The 15,000-nt window shown below is 39.1% G+C and overlaps 1 protein-coding gene across 2 annotated transcripts in view; it reads left to right on the forward strand.

The window, feature by feature from the left end:
* The first annotated feature begins 1,904 nt into the window (after positions 1–1,904).
* The window catches only part of LOC138020695 (melanocortin receptor 3-like), a 22,209-nt gene continuing 9,113 nt past the window's right edge, over positions 1,905–15,000 (forward strand). Inside the window, exons 1-2 of one of the 2 annotated variants that reach the window (XM_068867638.1) lie at positions 1,905–2,216; positions 6,718–9,881. In XM_068867638.1, the coding sequence (XP_068723739.1) occupies positions 6,740–7,672 (933 nt within the window). In that variant the 5' untranslated portion in view covers positions 1,905–2,216; positions 6,718–6,739 and the 3' untranslated portion in view covers positions 7,673–9,881. Of the gene's footprint in view, positions 2,217–6,717; positions 9,882–15,000 lie in introns of those variants that run through there. The other variant, XM_068867634.1, reaches the window with a different exon arrangement.

The raw sequence follows: 15,000 nt of genomic DNA on the forward strand, positions 1-15,000 counted from the left end.
CGTTTCGACGTTAGCTAAGCGTCATCAGTGAGATTAAGCATGACGTTCACGGCCTACGGCAAACGGCAGGCTCCTGCTTGTCATAAAAGCGTGAAAAGTATCTCATTTTAACTTGTCTCGTTCCTTTGAGAAGTTGCTTGATATATGGAGCTAACAGGACAGAAATGAGCTAATATCAAGCAGGGTTCTTCCATCTTTGCCAAAACCCTAACTTCACTCCGACGTTTGCCGTTTGGCGTAAACGTTTATGAGTTTCGGTTTATAAATAATAAAAAAAAACAATAAATAGCTGATTAAAAGCTGTAACGTGAGAAAAAAGTAAATAACAATTAAAAATATTAAATAAAACGTTTCGCACGTATGGAGTCCGTCTGGGTATTTAAGGACGGTGCCTACTAATTCAAAGGTATTTTTGTCCCAGTTTATGATTATGCAGGAAATTTAGATCTTGACAAGTGTCATTGAAATCCAAAAAGAAAATTGGGAGTAACCACGCATTTTTCCAAGATAATTCATGAATTATATTTGTAAAAAGCTTTAAAATACAAAGCAATGTATGGCGTTCTTTCTCAAATTGAAGCTTAATTATCGCTCAAAAATGCATGGTTACCCCCAATTTTCTTTTTGGATACCAAGACTAAGATCTACTTTATCCGGACAGTTTTAAACCGCGCAAAAATATCCCTGTATAAGACTGCGTTCACACTTGAGGGAATTAAGTTCAATTTGAACAGCTTTAGAAGAAACAAGTTTTTCCCAAACTTGTTCTCAAAAAATTGTTCCCACTGGAAGTCTTGTCAATTATTAATAATTATATTAATAATAATAATAATAAGAAGAAGAAGAAGAAGAATAAGAAGAATAAGAAGAAGAAGAAGAAGAAGAAGAAGAAGACGAAGAACAAGAAGAAGAAGACTGAGGAAGAAGAAGGACGAAGACGAAGACGACGAAAAAGAATAACATATTATCGAGGGCCTCCCAAGGGAGTCCTTATTCCCTTGTTTCCCTTGTTCCCTTTGATCTCAGCTTTTTGATCCCTAAAATGGTATACGTTCCCTTGTTCCCCAACATACTTTGTCTTTGTTCCCCTGTTCCCTAGTTCAAATTAGCCATGTCCTCTTATTCCCCAAAATCCCTGGGAGACCCTCATAATCTCAACCCTAACACTGTCATGTAACTCTTGCATCAGTTCGAAGATCTATTTGCAAATACATGCATGGCTGAATCATTGATTACACAGCCCAAAAACCTTCAATATAAAGGTTTCAGCCTCAGAGGTTTCTTTTCAGGTATATGAGCTGTTCTACGTTTTACTTCTTCGTATCAAAACTAAATGAAATACTTAAAATTCTTCAATTAGAAGTTCGAGTTTTCATTTTCAAGCAATTGTAAGAGTGAGTAGTGACATGTAAGGGGGGGAGGGGAGAAGGGGGGTACTGGCCCCGGCCATGCGACTATTGCCAATTACCTTCTATGATCACAAGGAAGACTTCCTATTGAGTTGAAATATGACATTCACATCAGGAAATTCATTAGTTAAACTCTCCTTTCATAAATATGCAAATGGTACAAAATTTCATGCTAAGTTTTTTTTCTAAAATACGTTATTACTGTGCATTTCTAGAAAATGCTCGAACTGGCTTCTCAGGCTGAACTCACTTTAGCCCTGTAGTGAAAAGACTCGCGTGTTTTGGTGATAACAATAAAAATAGAAAGTTGACAAGTGGATCGAAACCTGTACCGATAATAATTCATGCACGAGCAAAGCTAAACGTCTTTTTGTGCTCTCGAGACAGTATAAAATATTAATATCGCAACATTACAGGTGTTTGGTTCCCCATAGTTATATTTATATTATTTTGCCACTCGGTGGTCACAGTTTTAATGCACCAAATTTAGCAAACTTAAACTCAACTGCGGGTTGAAATTTCTCCTACAGAAGGTAAAGGTAAAAAGGTAAAGTAACTTTATTTACCGTCGGTAGCTCCTTCAGCTACGAGGCTGGTATCAACGGAAGCCGACAGTGCGCCCTTTACCCCCCTCCCCCTGTCAGTGCTCCGTTTTAAGGGAATTCAAAGCTACAGCTGCACGGATCAGAGGAAAGTGGAAACAGACGTTTAAGGAGGATCGAACCGGGGACCTCTCGCTCCGAAAGCCGCGCACTAGCCAACTGAGCTACAACGGCTCCTGCAAAAAACACCTACTTAAGAGAAAAGGTGAGTTTGATCAAAGTTTCAACCAAGTTTTCTTGCTTTTCTGTGTATGTTTCTAACGCAATGTTGATGACATCTAAAAAGAAAGATCACTAACTCAAGTTTATCCAGTTTGTTGGAAAACCATTTTCTCTGTCCCATTTAAAATGTTGGATCGCCTCATTCTCAAAATGAACTTCACAGTTCGAAAACAAGCTCCGCGGCACGACAGCTGGCCTTTGGATTAACACTTTCGCGAATTACTTATTAGGGCCGATTTACGCGGTACGACTTTCTCGCATGCGACAACGGGTTACTACAGGCCCACGACATGATTTACGATTGTTGTGTACGTCAGAAAAAATGTCATAGCATTTTAAAATATTTTTTAAAAGGCCGCAACAACCGTAAGTCATGCCGTAGGCCTGTCGTGAGCTTGTCGCGTGCGACAAAATCGTATCGTGTAAATCGGCCCTTAGAAGACAGCTGCGTGTAATGGCGTATACCTTAATACTTAATTCAACATTATGGCAACGTTACCAAAGTTGGAAACCGAAAAGAACTGCCTCAAAATAGAGTTTGGGTCACACTTAGCATCTTTTTGATTCTCGGCCTTAAAGCTCCGGAACGTCTTTTAAACAGACCGTTGTTGCAAAATACTTACGCAAAACTTGTCGCTTTTCATGTAACTCGAGAAACTTCAATTCGTTGTCATTATCTAATACTAGAGCCAAACAAGTGAATCTGTTGCTTTGGACTTTTCCAGTAGAAGCTAACGATTTGTCGTAGTTTGCCTTGGAGTTTCGATGTCTCGATGGAACATCTCCCTTTTCCTTGCGTCGCATTGAAGGCCGTATGCAAACGCAAACTCTGATAGAATAAAAAGGAATTTCAGTTAGACGAGCCAGATCCTTTATTTTGCTATTTCTTTAAGTCTCTCTTAGTGTTCTAGAAGGCGCCTTAAACGATCCACTTAATTCATCTTTTTGTACTAATGGAGAACGAAATGGACTTGAAGTTTCCTGAAGATTCAATTAACGGAAATTCGAAAATTTACGACTGCCAACCCTGGAAAAGAATCTATGAAATACGAAGAATTGCACATATGTTATCGATTTAAAATAATTTCATTTTTGAACAAGTCTGCAAATCTTAAGATAGTAATGTGGTGTGATAATGCCAACATCTCAGGTTTTAACACTGGTACCCACCTCTTCGTCATTGATTATTCAATGAATGTTTGTTTTTCTTATTATTCTCAATAAGCCTTCCAATGAATTTAATTAAGCACCGACCATGACAAGACCCAATATTTAAAATATAATTTTTCCTTTTAAACGCTACAATGTTTCACTTCCTTCAATTGAAGAAAGATTTTTTTTTGCACGCTCTGAAGTTTAAGCTCAAAAGAGGTTTGTCCGTAATGTCTAATAATAATAATGATGATAATAATAATGATGATAATAATAATAATAATAATAATAATAATAATAACAATAATAATAATAATAATAATAATGAGTTGCCCCTGGTTAGACAACCGTGGGAAAAAGGAGAGGGAGAAGACGGAAAAGTATGCTCCACTGCGCTGGGAGTTAAGGAAGCAGTACCCTGGCTATGTCGTGGAACAGTGCAACGTAGTGATTGATGTGCTAGGCGGTTGGTCTAAAGATTTAGAGAAAACAATAAAGAAACTTGTGGGCGCTAGAGGAAGGGAGGTTCTCAGAAGGATGCAGAAAGCTATTATCTCAAGTTCGCTTAACATAGCGCGGGCCTTCAAGGCCATCGTCAAATAATCTTACGAACTTTAGAAATTATAGAGTGTTAGAAAATTTTAAGGATTTTTTTTTTTTTATTTATTTATTTTTAAATTTAAATTTAAATTAGAATTTTAGGATTTAGGATTTTAAGGATTATTATTGTTATGATATATATATATATATATATATATATATATATATATATAGAATGTATTTTATTATTTTAAAACGCTCCTTTATATAGAGACTTATGTTCCGTAAGAGGACATAGGCTACGCTTTGCGCCCTATGTACTTTTAACATTAGAGCATCCATACGTGTATACTGCAGATAACAATTTATTAGCTCAAGAAGAATGATACAATGACAGACATTACAACTGTTACAATAGAAAGCCAAAAAAAGAATACAAATGCAACACTAAAATGAGTTTACAAGAAGGTTCGAGCTGGGGAGCTAAGTCAACCGATTTGTATGAAACTTGATCTAGCGATTTAAATGAAGCCCAAAGCAACAAGACAATGGCAGGTGAAAAATAAAAACTATAGGGGAGTGATGTTTAAGGCTTTTCCACTTAACCAACTGGTATTAATGTAGAACGGAATGCTAATTCGCAGAAAAAGAAGCAGATACCAGCAGTGAGATTAAATAACGCGATTTTTGTTCCACATCATCGGTTTGTTCATTTACATGCGCATAAATACAATGGGAACTAAAATAATAAATTGAACGAGAGAAGTCATTTATAGTTGCTTAATATCTAAAACACATCCATGTATTATCTGCAATATCCAGTGTTACCATAATTAAGTGGTCAAAAAGACAGAGAACAAATCCTTCCAGCTTTCGACCCATCCGGCTGGCCTTGGTTAAATACCAGACAAGACTAAGGTCGGACAAACCTTATTGTAAGAAATTATATAAGGTGAGCATCGAAACCGGATGCTGATTATGAGAAAATGCGTTATGGAAGAGTATTATGCGATACCGAACGTTTCCATCATTCACTTCTTTTAAGGTGAATTTTCGCAATGGTCGCGAGTATAGTATAAAGCGCATGAAAACGAAATTACTTTGACCCTCGGTAAATTCATCATGTAAGAAAAAAAACCGCCGGGGATTTCAAGTTTTTGCCCAAACATGCTTACTTGTGAAAAATATGGGCGCTTAGAAGCGTAATTGCATGTAAAGTTATTACAGAAGTGTTTTGAAGAACTAATAACAAAATGTACGTGAAGCTCTACCGTCGCAGTACGGCATTATGATCAAAATCGATATCAGTGATAAAGGTAATTTTTCGGTGCAATACAATTGGGTACGGTAAACGCAAGGTGATTGAATTAGGTGATAAACAAAATCAGGTACTATGAGACAAAAAGAGGCATTATGATGTAAACTCAAGTAGCCATAAATGTGAAAGAAATCGGCAGAAACGTTTTGAAAAAAATTCCCTTTTTGAGACATTAATTATTGCGCTCTTTTAAATGCTAATAAACGTAGACTTATTACTAGATCAACCCTATGTAAACGAGATCTAACTTCGCATACAATTTGCAAAGTAACCTACTTATTGACAACCCAAATAATTGCGTCGTGACAAGTAACATGTACAAGGTAAGTGCCACTGGATAATCGTCCACTATCCACCTGCCTCTTTCATCTAAATGTACATGTAGATGTAGATGTAAAGGGCAATTGTCACGCTATTTCAGTCCAACTTCAACACACTAAAATACGTCTTTACATCAATCAAGACCAAAAAATAATGGTATACTTTTTTTTTGCCAATAACAACTGAAGGGCACTGAAGCAATTCGTTGCTATTTGCATCCTTGGATAGGGAGGATGAAAATGGATTGAAACTTTTCAAGTTTGCAGATGGTATCCGCAGAAAGTCGACAAAAATTCAATACGAATGGCTCTTTGTGGAATAATTATATTTCATATCTTGTCATTGAGTTCACAGAAATGTTGCACGTGTGATCTTAGGTACTAATTTAGATTTTTAACCAACTTTAACCTAAAAACAGCAAATTTTGCGTAACAGTGCCCCTTTAAGCGCAGAACACGCACGCGGTATGATTAATTAGTTCGAAAGTCATTTGCCAAGCCTCCAAGAAGCCTAAGGCGATGTCTAAGTACATTGTACTGCATGTTTAATTAGAAGCAACCACTGGTCTTTGTCTGCCTTGTAACTGGTTTCTCGTCCAACCTCTGATGTCATGTGAAAATTTTGCGACCGTCAATTTTTCATGCCGACATCTCTACATTTAACATCCTTCATGCTTTAAGTTGTGCCACAGCCATTCAGCAACTGGAAAGGGGGACACAATTTTTACTCAACTGCGTATCATTGCATTGCTAAAAGGCGAGGGAAGATTTGAAAGCTTTATTATAACTAAAGTAACTGGCCATTTGTAAGTGCATGGAAAAATAGTGGAGTCGCATTAAGATAGAGCATTCACGATTGAAACATTCGTCCCTATTTCCTGTCTGTCGAAACTTCCAAGATTGTGATTAAGAAACCAACCCAGTTACGCAGCAATGTTGGACTAACCAATTGTCTCTCTAAATCAACTCACATCGGTCAAATTGATCAGTTTCTCTTTACTTCTTTCGTAGTCAGTTAATGTTATGCATATTTGATAGAACGTCTTAAAAATAACTACGCACGGTAATAATGTTCATGGTATACTAGTTTTGGGAGCCATTGTGACTCACCAATTCAATTCAATTCAATTCAATATTTCTTTATTCTTTCCTAGCTCAAGCTCCCTTTACCAACATATGGCTCTCACAGGATTAAATAACTCGCTTAATACAACACGTTGGATTTGTACAAGGGTTATAACACATCTCATGACGGAATATTCGACGGCTATTTCCACTCAGATTCCCTCCACTGAATCAGTAACGGGACTGGTTATTCTTTCCGCTCTGGCTGCTCTAATCGGTAGCCTTGGAAACGCACTTGTCCTTTTAACAGTCTTTAAAAATGGCACTCTCCGAAAAATACCCGACTTTTTTATCACCAGTTTGGCATTTTCCGATTTTACAGTCTGTGCTCTTTTTCTGCCGATGTCAATTCACCGATTTTATCAAATGAACACTGAAGAAGACGAAGATACATTTGCTTTGACTACAAAATTTATTGGTCATATTTCCATGGTTGCATCAGCAACCAACTTGTTCGCAGTCACAATTGATCGAGTTATTGCAATAGGATTTCCATTCAAATACCTTGCTGTGGTGACAAAACGTTATGCTGCTATATCTATTGCAGTAGTCTGGATCATTTCGATGACATTAGGAGCTTTAATCACGGCGGACCTCATGTCCAGTTATGTCATTGGATTCTACTCGGGCATTATGCTATTGAACACGATAGCAATGTACATTTACGTATTTGTCACGGCGAAACGTCAGGAGAACAGAATTCAGAACATAACGACTCAAATCTCGGACAGTGTAGCAGTGGAAAAAAAAGTAGCAAAAACAATTTTCACAGTGGTGGGGATCTACGCAATTAGTTGGTTACCGACACTTCTGCTACCACTATTCACCAAGCCTACTTCGATAAAGTTTAAACAAGCATTTCCTTGGGTTAAATTAATTCTGGCTTGTAACTCTGCTCTTAATCCTTTTCTTTACTGCTTGAGAAGCCAAAAGTACCGCTTAGCATTCTATAAAATCTTGCACATACATCAACAGCGTCCGTAAGCTAGTCAATCGCTGGCACTGCTGGCCTAAGGTAACACTGAGAATACCATGCAAGATCTGAAGACCTTAATAAGTTAGACATAGACGCATTCCCTTTAAACAGTTTAGTCTCATCGTTAAATCGGCGGACTAGTCGATCTCTGGGGATAGCGCCGTCGACCCATTCCTAATCTATTCCAATTTCGAAAGCGATTCACAGAAAAGTGCAACTGTATGGGGAGAGGAACAGAAATATACACAACTAACATGTGAAAAGCAGACTTACGCCCCGTCCACACCTATCCGGATATTTTGGAATCCGCAACTTTTTCTTTCAGGATTCAAAAATATTTCCATCGACACGTAGCGTATTCAAATCGAATTTGCCCGTCCACACTTATCCGAAACGTATCCGGATTCAAAATTTGGTTTTATTAACGGAGTTGATAATGTAAATTGACCACCGCACAGAGATTCTAAAAGCTGACGTTTCGAGCGTTAGCCCTTCGTCAGAGCGAATACAAGCGGATTCACTCTAGTGCTCAGGACTCCTCAAGGAAGCAAAAGTAACGCATACCATGCGCCATGCAACCAAGTCCCTCCCTCAAATTAATTTCACGGCAGGGAACAGGGCTCGATCTTGTTACGTCATCCGGATAAAAAAATATCCGGATTTGGGGTCCACACGGTTCCCACTTCATATCAAATTTTAAAATATCCACTTTGGAGAGCGTATTCAAAAAGTTCCGGATTCGCCAGCGAATTTGCCAGATAAGTGTGGACGGAAGGCGTATTCGGAAAGAAAAAGTTGCGGATTAAAAAATATCCGGATACGTGTGAACGGGACCTTAGCCAGGAACCGAACCCGGATCTCGACATTACTGGTCGGATGCCTTGACCATTCGGCCACTGAACCAACCAAGCTAGCAATGCAGATGCAAAGTGGCAGAGTACAAGTTAGCTTTAAGAAAACAATTTTTTTGCAATCACGGTCGTTTGGTGATGCAAGGAATGTAACGGTAATAGGGTAGTCATTCTGAGAAAATGAGGCTCCTCCTTATCATACCGTACTTAATCTCTATTTCTAGGGCTCTAGGCAAGGTAAGTACATTAGGGACCTTAGGGGATGATCGCGTAGACGAGAACAAGAACATTAACGGAAAACACGATTTCTCATTATTGTTGAGATTTTTTTTCATTATAGTAACTGCAACTCATGTAATGTTAGTAAATTGTAAGCCAACCGACCTGGAATTAAACTGGTACAAACGGCATTGATAGCTAGCGAGAGAAAAAATAACGCCGTCTGTTCACATCATCCTTGGCTATTTGACGACGTTGTTGTGAGGAAAACTACAAAGAAACAACGTAGGAAACGCAAAGCGAAAGCTATTGACTTTTCTTGTTAAACCCAGTGTTTGTTTGTTTGTTTCTTTTTTCTTTTTCTTGAGTTTTCTTCATCGTCGAGGTCGCCGTGGCTTGTTAAGGTCTCTATTAAACTACGTGTGGGCTAGATTGCCAGCAGTTTCTTCTCTGTCAGTCGAGCTGCGTCCTTTTTTAGTCAATCGTATCTAGTCACGCAATCGAGAGAAACGACCCAAAGAGGCTTGGACGAGATGGGAAGAGACCCCTTCCTCAAGTCTCCCTTGGACGTTTCTCTCGATTGCGTGACAAAACACAATTGACTCAACACGCGCGTGGCTCGAGTGACATAGAACGGACTGCGAGCTTTCTACAATGGGCGTATTCGATTTTAAGACACTGAGTGGTTGGGAAATTGACTTATATGTCATCTACACAATGGTGGAAACTTCTCCATTAGAGAACGAGCAATTAAAATAATAAAGAATGGTAGTAAGTAAGAGTTGCTGCGTTATCTGGCTAGGTACTTCAAGGGTGCACAAATAAGTAAAAGTAAAGTGTGTTGAAAAGGCACCAATTTTGACAATTTAGAAAGGTACACCTAGTCTCTACATAAAAGGTGTCTTTCCTTGGAGAATGGAATAGCCGTTGTGGCAAACCCCTCAAGATTTTCTTTCAAGACTCAAAATGATCGATGAGAACTCCAATTATTTTAGATGAAACGCAAAAAAAATCCGGGAAAATAAAACGTAATTTATTACTATCGAATAAGGGAGAAGAATGCAACAGCACGGAAAATTCGAAGACTGGCGACCGTTTCTCGAAAGTCCCGATAAATGTGCGGGCCAGAAAATCCATTTACGAAAGCTGCCTTTCGCTTGTTTTGATAAGAGGGTCTTTTAACATGTTTTAAGAAAAATAAAAAGCAAAATGATCGGGAAGTTTGATGACTTAAAACGTCTCCGTTCTTAAGATACATGTATTGAGGGGATTGTGACACCCGAAAAGGCCCGAAAACATTTGGGACTTCTTACTTATCGATTACCAACGCGGATGCACTACAATTCAACTACAGGAGACTCGTTGGAGCTTGGATATAAAAAGGTTTATATTGACTGGGGCTGAGTGTCCTGTATGCTGCTAATATTGAAATGTGTGTCATGGTGTTGTGGCTGGGTAAATGTCTTGGAGAGATTTAGCTTTACGTTTCGAAGACTGTCGCTGGTCAGTAGTCTGAGTGTAGTTAATGAGCTTAAGCACGCGCGGACGGCAACCGGAAGAGAACTTTTTGCGTGCCAGGACAGTGGTGTGTCCGAGCGTTTAAAACTAGCCATCTCTAATGGAGAAAAGTTTGGGGATCCAGCTAATTAATATTCAAGAATTAAATTTCGATCTATTGCCTCTTAATTGATGTTGCAGTACCCTTTCAGATTTCTAAATTGCATAAAAATAAAGTCTTATCCCTCCCCTCGAATATGTACTTTGAAACTGTTATGCTCGTTGATTTATCGATCAAAATGTGTGGGCTGTCAAAGCTGCATCCATCACATCTGAAAACGTCTTGAGGAAGCTGTAGGCTGTAGGAACTGTTGGCTCCAGTTGATAAATGATCTAGATTTAAAAGTGCTAAGGCCTAATCACTGAAGCGAGCGCTTAGCCTTAGTCAGTAAACAAGTTCTTTCATCTTCACACGATCTCGTGAAAAGTGTAGTTAACTGAACCGCTAGATTGCAGAATATCCCGTTTAGGAAAAGAGTTATTTATATGAATATCATTTTCTCTACCACGCCACTGCAGACTGCGGGACTGCGGTGGCAGTTTTTTGAGTAAGACATTTATTTAGTGGGCCGGGTATTCCGCAACCTAGCCCTCGACCATTTCTCCGCATGGTGAGAATTTCCTTTCGCATGTTTTTCCTAGCGTTTGTAATTTGCATAAACATTCGATTTTGTCGTGGGTCCAATTAAACCCTTTGTTCTATATTCTATGCGTCCAAAAGAAAAACGAGTGCGTCCAAGGACGCAATGACGCACTCTGGATACATTATGTGGTTATGTGAAGACAAATTAAATGGGAAAACAGCTCACTTCCGGTTGCCTTCTGCGTCTCAAAACGCTCTTGCTTAAGCTCCCTATTACATATGCAAAACGCGAGTTTAAAAGTCTGAAAGTCCCGTGCTGCATATTAACTCTGCAGCGTACACATGCATTGCATTCTTAAACTAGTGAGCCTTTGACGTCATATTCAGTAAGTGTTTTAAAATAACTGAGGAGAAAGTGTTGCCTTTGCCATGATATCTGTAAATGGTTATACTCTCTAACCTTCTTGGACAAGGACGATAAACTGTAGGCCCCATCTCACAGGCATTCAATGTTCATAGCCCTATGGGACATAAAAGAACCCACGCACTATAGGGAAGATATCGATGACATCACCTATTGTTATTAATGTGCCAACCAGAGCCCCATTGGCTGTCAAATAAAAGAATCTTTTGTTTCTGTGGTTGGCACATTAGAATAATAAAAGCAATGTTTGTAAACAGATATCATCCCTATTGGGAAGAGTAGGACAAAGAGTCCCTGGTGTTGTAGTCTGTCCTCTGTGGTGTCTCATGGTTAGGACGGCAAATGCTCAGTCCAACGGAGATATTTGGCTACTAACACCAAGCTACTCTAAAATCCGAGGGTAAAGAATGATATATAATATGGATTAAATTGGAGGTGGAAAAAGACCTTCGCCAACCTTCCAAGTGTCAAATAAAAATTACGTGAGTTAATTGTGTGTGAGGAGTAATTTATGCTGGCATGAACTTCCCACTTCCCACTGAAGAACAGTGATTGCACTGTGGGGAAGCTCATTCTTTTGTTGACACTGAAGTCCAAGAATTGTGACAATGTCAAATTACATATTCCGACATGTACACGTATAAGACGTACTTTACATGATAAGTACTGCTGCAATAGGAATTATAAACATACAGGGAATTATTCTCATTCATCATTCGCTTGTAACTTACTACAAGCACTTTGATCTATCTTAAAATGATTAACATCTCCAAAAAATGCATAGTACTGTAACATAGCATCCCGAAATTTGCCAGGGGAAGCAATCAATCATGAACCCTGTGGGGGATTGTGCCTTTGGCCTTTGAATGTAAGTTTCCCACTTATTGATTAATCTAACAATCTGACAGTAACTGTACTCTAAAGGTACAGTGTAACTGAGAACACTCACGCCATGTACAGTAAAAGCATGACAATCCTTCTGAAAACGCTGTACTCTGAATGATATTGGATAATCACAAAAAACAATTTCAGTACATTAGTGTCATTATCTTCCTTCCTAGATCTTTCTTTCGATCAGCTTGAAACACAACCACATAATAGGCTGTATACATGTAGTCTTACGGTGTGGCTATTTAACAGCTACGTAGGAAATAAAGTCAATAGTTTTACAATGATTAAAAACAAGTCCTAAATTCATGACTTGTATAACCAAAACTACAGCTGATAGAGCTGCATTCAAGAAGTTTAAAGGGCATTGTCACGCTATTTCAGTCAAACTTCAAAGCACTACGTAAAATACATCTTTGCATCAATCAAGACCAAAAAATAATGGTGTAGTTTTGTTCACTGGTTGCCAAGAGCCATTGAAGTGCTCTCAACCTATTCTTTGTTATTTGCATCCACTGATGGAGAGGATGGAAATGGATTGAAACTTGGAGGTGGTGTTTGCAGAAAGTCGCCAAAACTTAAATACAAATAGCTCTAGGTGAATAAATATACTCCATACCTTGTCAGTGAGTTTTCAGGAATTTACCCAGTTTTGACCAAAAAAACAGCAAATTTAGCATGAAAAGACGTAAACAATCAACAGAGTTGACTTTACCAGTGGCGAGCTTAGTTTCAGGAAGTTGGCTTTGTATGACCTCTAGTTGGTCTTTGTAAGGACACTTTGTGGTCCAATGGTCTCGTTTACAGTGACGGCACTGCACTATCATCTGTGTGCTTTGACTTAACTTTTTGAGAGGGTCATCATCTTGTTGTTAGACAGAGTAAAATCTATAAGTGACACTCTTGGGAGTGAAAGGGTTAAGATTAACCAATGGTCTTTTTTGTTTTGTTTTAAGATTCTTGTTTGATTTGCTTGTTCATTAAAGTTGCTTAAAAGTTCGTCATATGTAACAAAACTCGATTAGATTGTCAACAGTAATTTGGGCACCCAGGCTTAATCGCTGACTGAGCCACATTTTCATCAGTCTATTTTGTTGTTCACATTTCTGTTCCCAACTTAATTTGTGTAGATCTTCTCACATAAATCACTGTGAATCATCTTCCCACCAGGGATATGTTGGTAATTCTAATTGCAAGAGACAAAAATCTACTGTTCACCTTCAGCAGTTTTGGAAAAATCCTCAGTCTCATCAGCATTGTTGCCTCTAAAGGTAACCTGCAAGAAATCAAGAAAGGACAAGGGGGGTATGCTGTCCAGGCTTGTTGCCTGTGCAGCAATCCCCCTTGTCAAGCCAATCATTTTCCCAAGCCTTAGCAACACAACTTTTCCTTTACCTTCTACCAGACAACCTATTTGATGGCATGATGTGTGTTAAATGTTGTTGGAACTTGCTGTGAGTTTCTTCCAAGGTACTTTGTTCCCTCAATTAGTTGCCACTGGAATGTCAGTGTTACCTGAGAGTTTTATTAATAAAAATAAAGTGTTTTCACAGAAGAGTAGTCCTTAATAAGTTTGTCACCGAAACATTTGTCTTATTTCGCCTAAGCACCCGGAGGTAAAAATCCTCACTGATGAAGAGTGTGTACACAGATGATCGGACTCAGTTAGGAACCTAGAATGGAATATTATTATGTTCAAAAGAACCTGGATGCAAAGGAACCCTTAGGAATCCTGAAGGCTAAAATGTTATGCCCCTAAGAACCTGGAGGCAACGATCCTCGCTCACATAGAGCATGGATGCAGAGGACCTGGCTCAATTAGGAACCCTGATTGCTAAAATGTTATGTTCCTAAGAACCTGGAGGCAATGATCCTCACTCATGTAGAGTGTGTACACAGATGATCGGACTCAGTTAGGAACCTAGAATGGAATATTATTATGTTCAAAAGAACCTGGAGGCAAAGATCCTTGCTAATATAGAGCATGGACACAGAGGACCTGGCTCAATCAGGAACCCTGATTGCTAAAATGTTATGTTCCTAAGAACCCGGAGGCAATGATCCTTGCTCACGTAGAGCATGGACACAGAGGACCTGGCTCAAATTAGGAACCTAGCATGGAATGTTGTTATGTTCCTAAGAGCCTGGAGGCAAAGATCCGTGCTCACATAGAGCATGGACACAGAGGACCTGGCTCAAGTAGGAACCCTGATGACTAAAATGTTATGTTCCTAAGAACCTGGAGGCAATGATCCTTGCTCACGTAGAGCATGGACACAGAGGACCTGGCTCAAATTAGGAACCTAGCATGGAATGTTGTTATGTTCCTAAGAGCCTGGAGGCAAAGATCCTTGCTCACATAGAGCATGGACACAGAGGACCTGGCTCAATCGGGAACCCTGATGACTAAAATGTTATGTCCCTAAGAACCTGGAGGCAATGATCCTCGCTCACGTAGAGCATGGACACAGAGGACCTGGCTCAATTAGGAACCCTGTTTGCTTAAGTGTTATGTCCCTAACAACCTGGAGGCAATGATCCTCGCTCACTTAGAGCATGGACGCAGAGGACCTGGCTCAATCAGGAACCCATTACAATGAAATGTTACTTAGGCAGAGATCCAGTCGCTCACACAGAGAATAGATACAGAGGACCTGACTTCATCAGGAAACCAGCTTGTTAGCCATTTAGAGTTATCCTAACTTGTTTATTCTTGTGGTGGTCGAAAACCAATTTTCCCAATTAATGCAGCCATCACCAATTTAGCAATTCCTACAGCGTTTCGTTTTTTTAATTTTTTAAAGAGTCGTTTTG

The sequence above is a fragment of the Montipora capricornis genome, chromosome 2, assembly GCF_036669925.1.
Source record: "Montipora capricornis isolate CH-2021 chromosome 2, ASM3666992v2, whole genome shotgun sequence".
In the NCBI taxonomy this organism is placed as follows: domain Eukaryota; kingdom Metazoa; phylum Cnidaria; class Anthozoa; order Scleractinia; family Acroporidae; genus Montipora; species Montipora capricornis.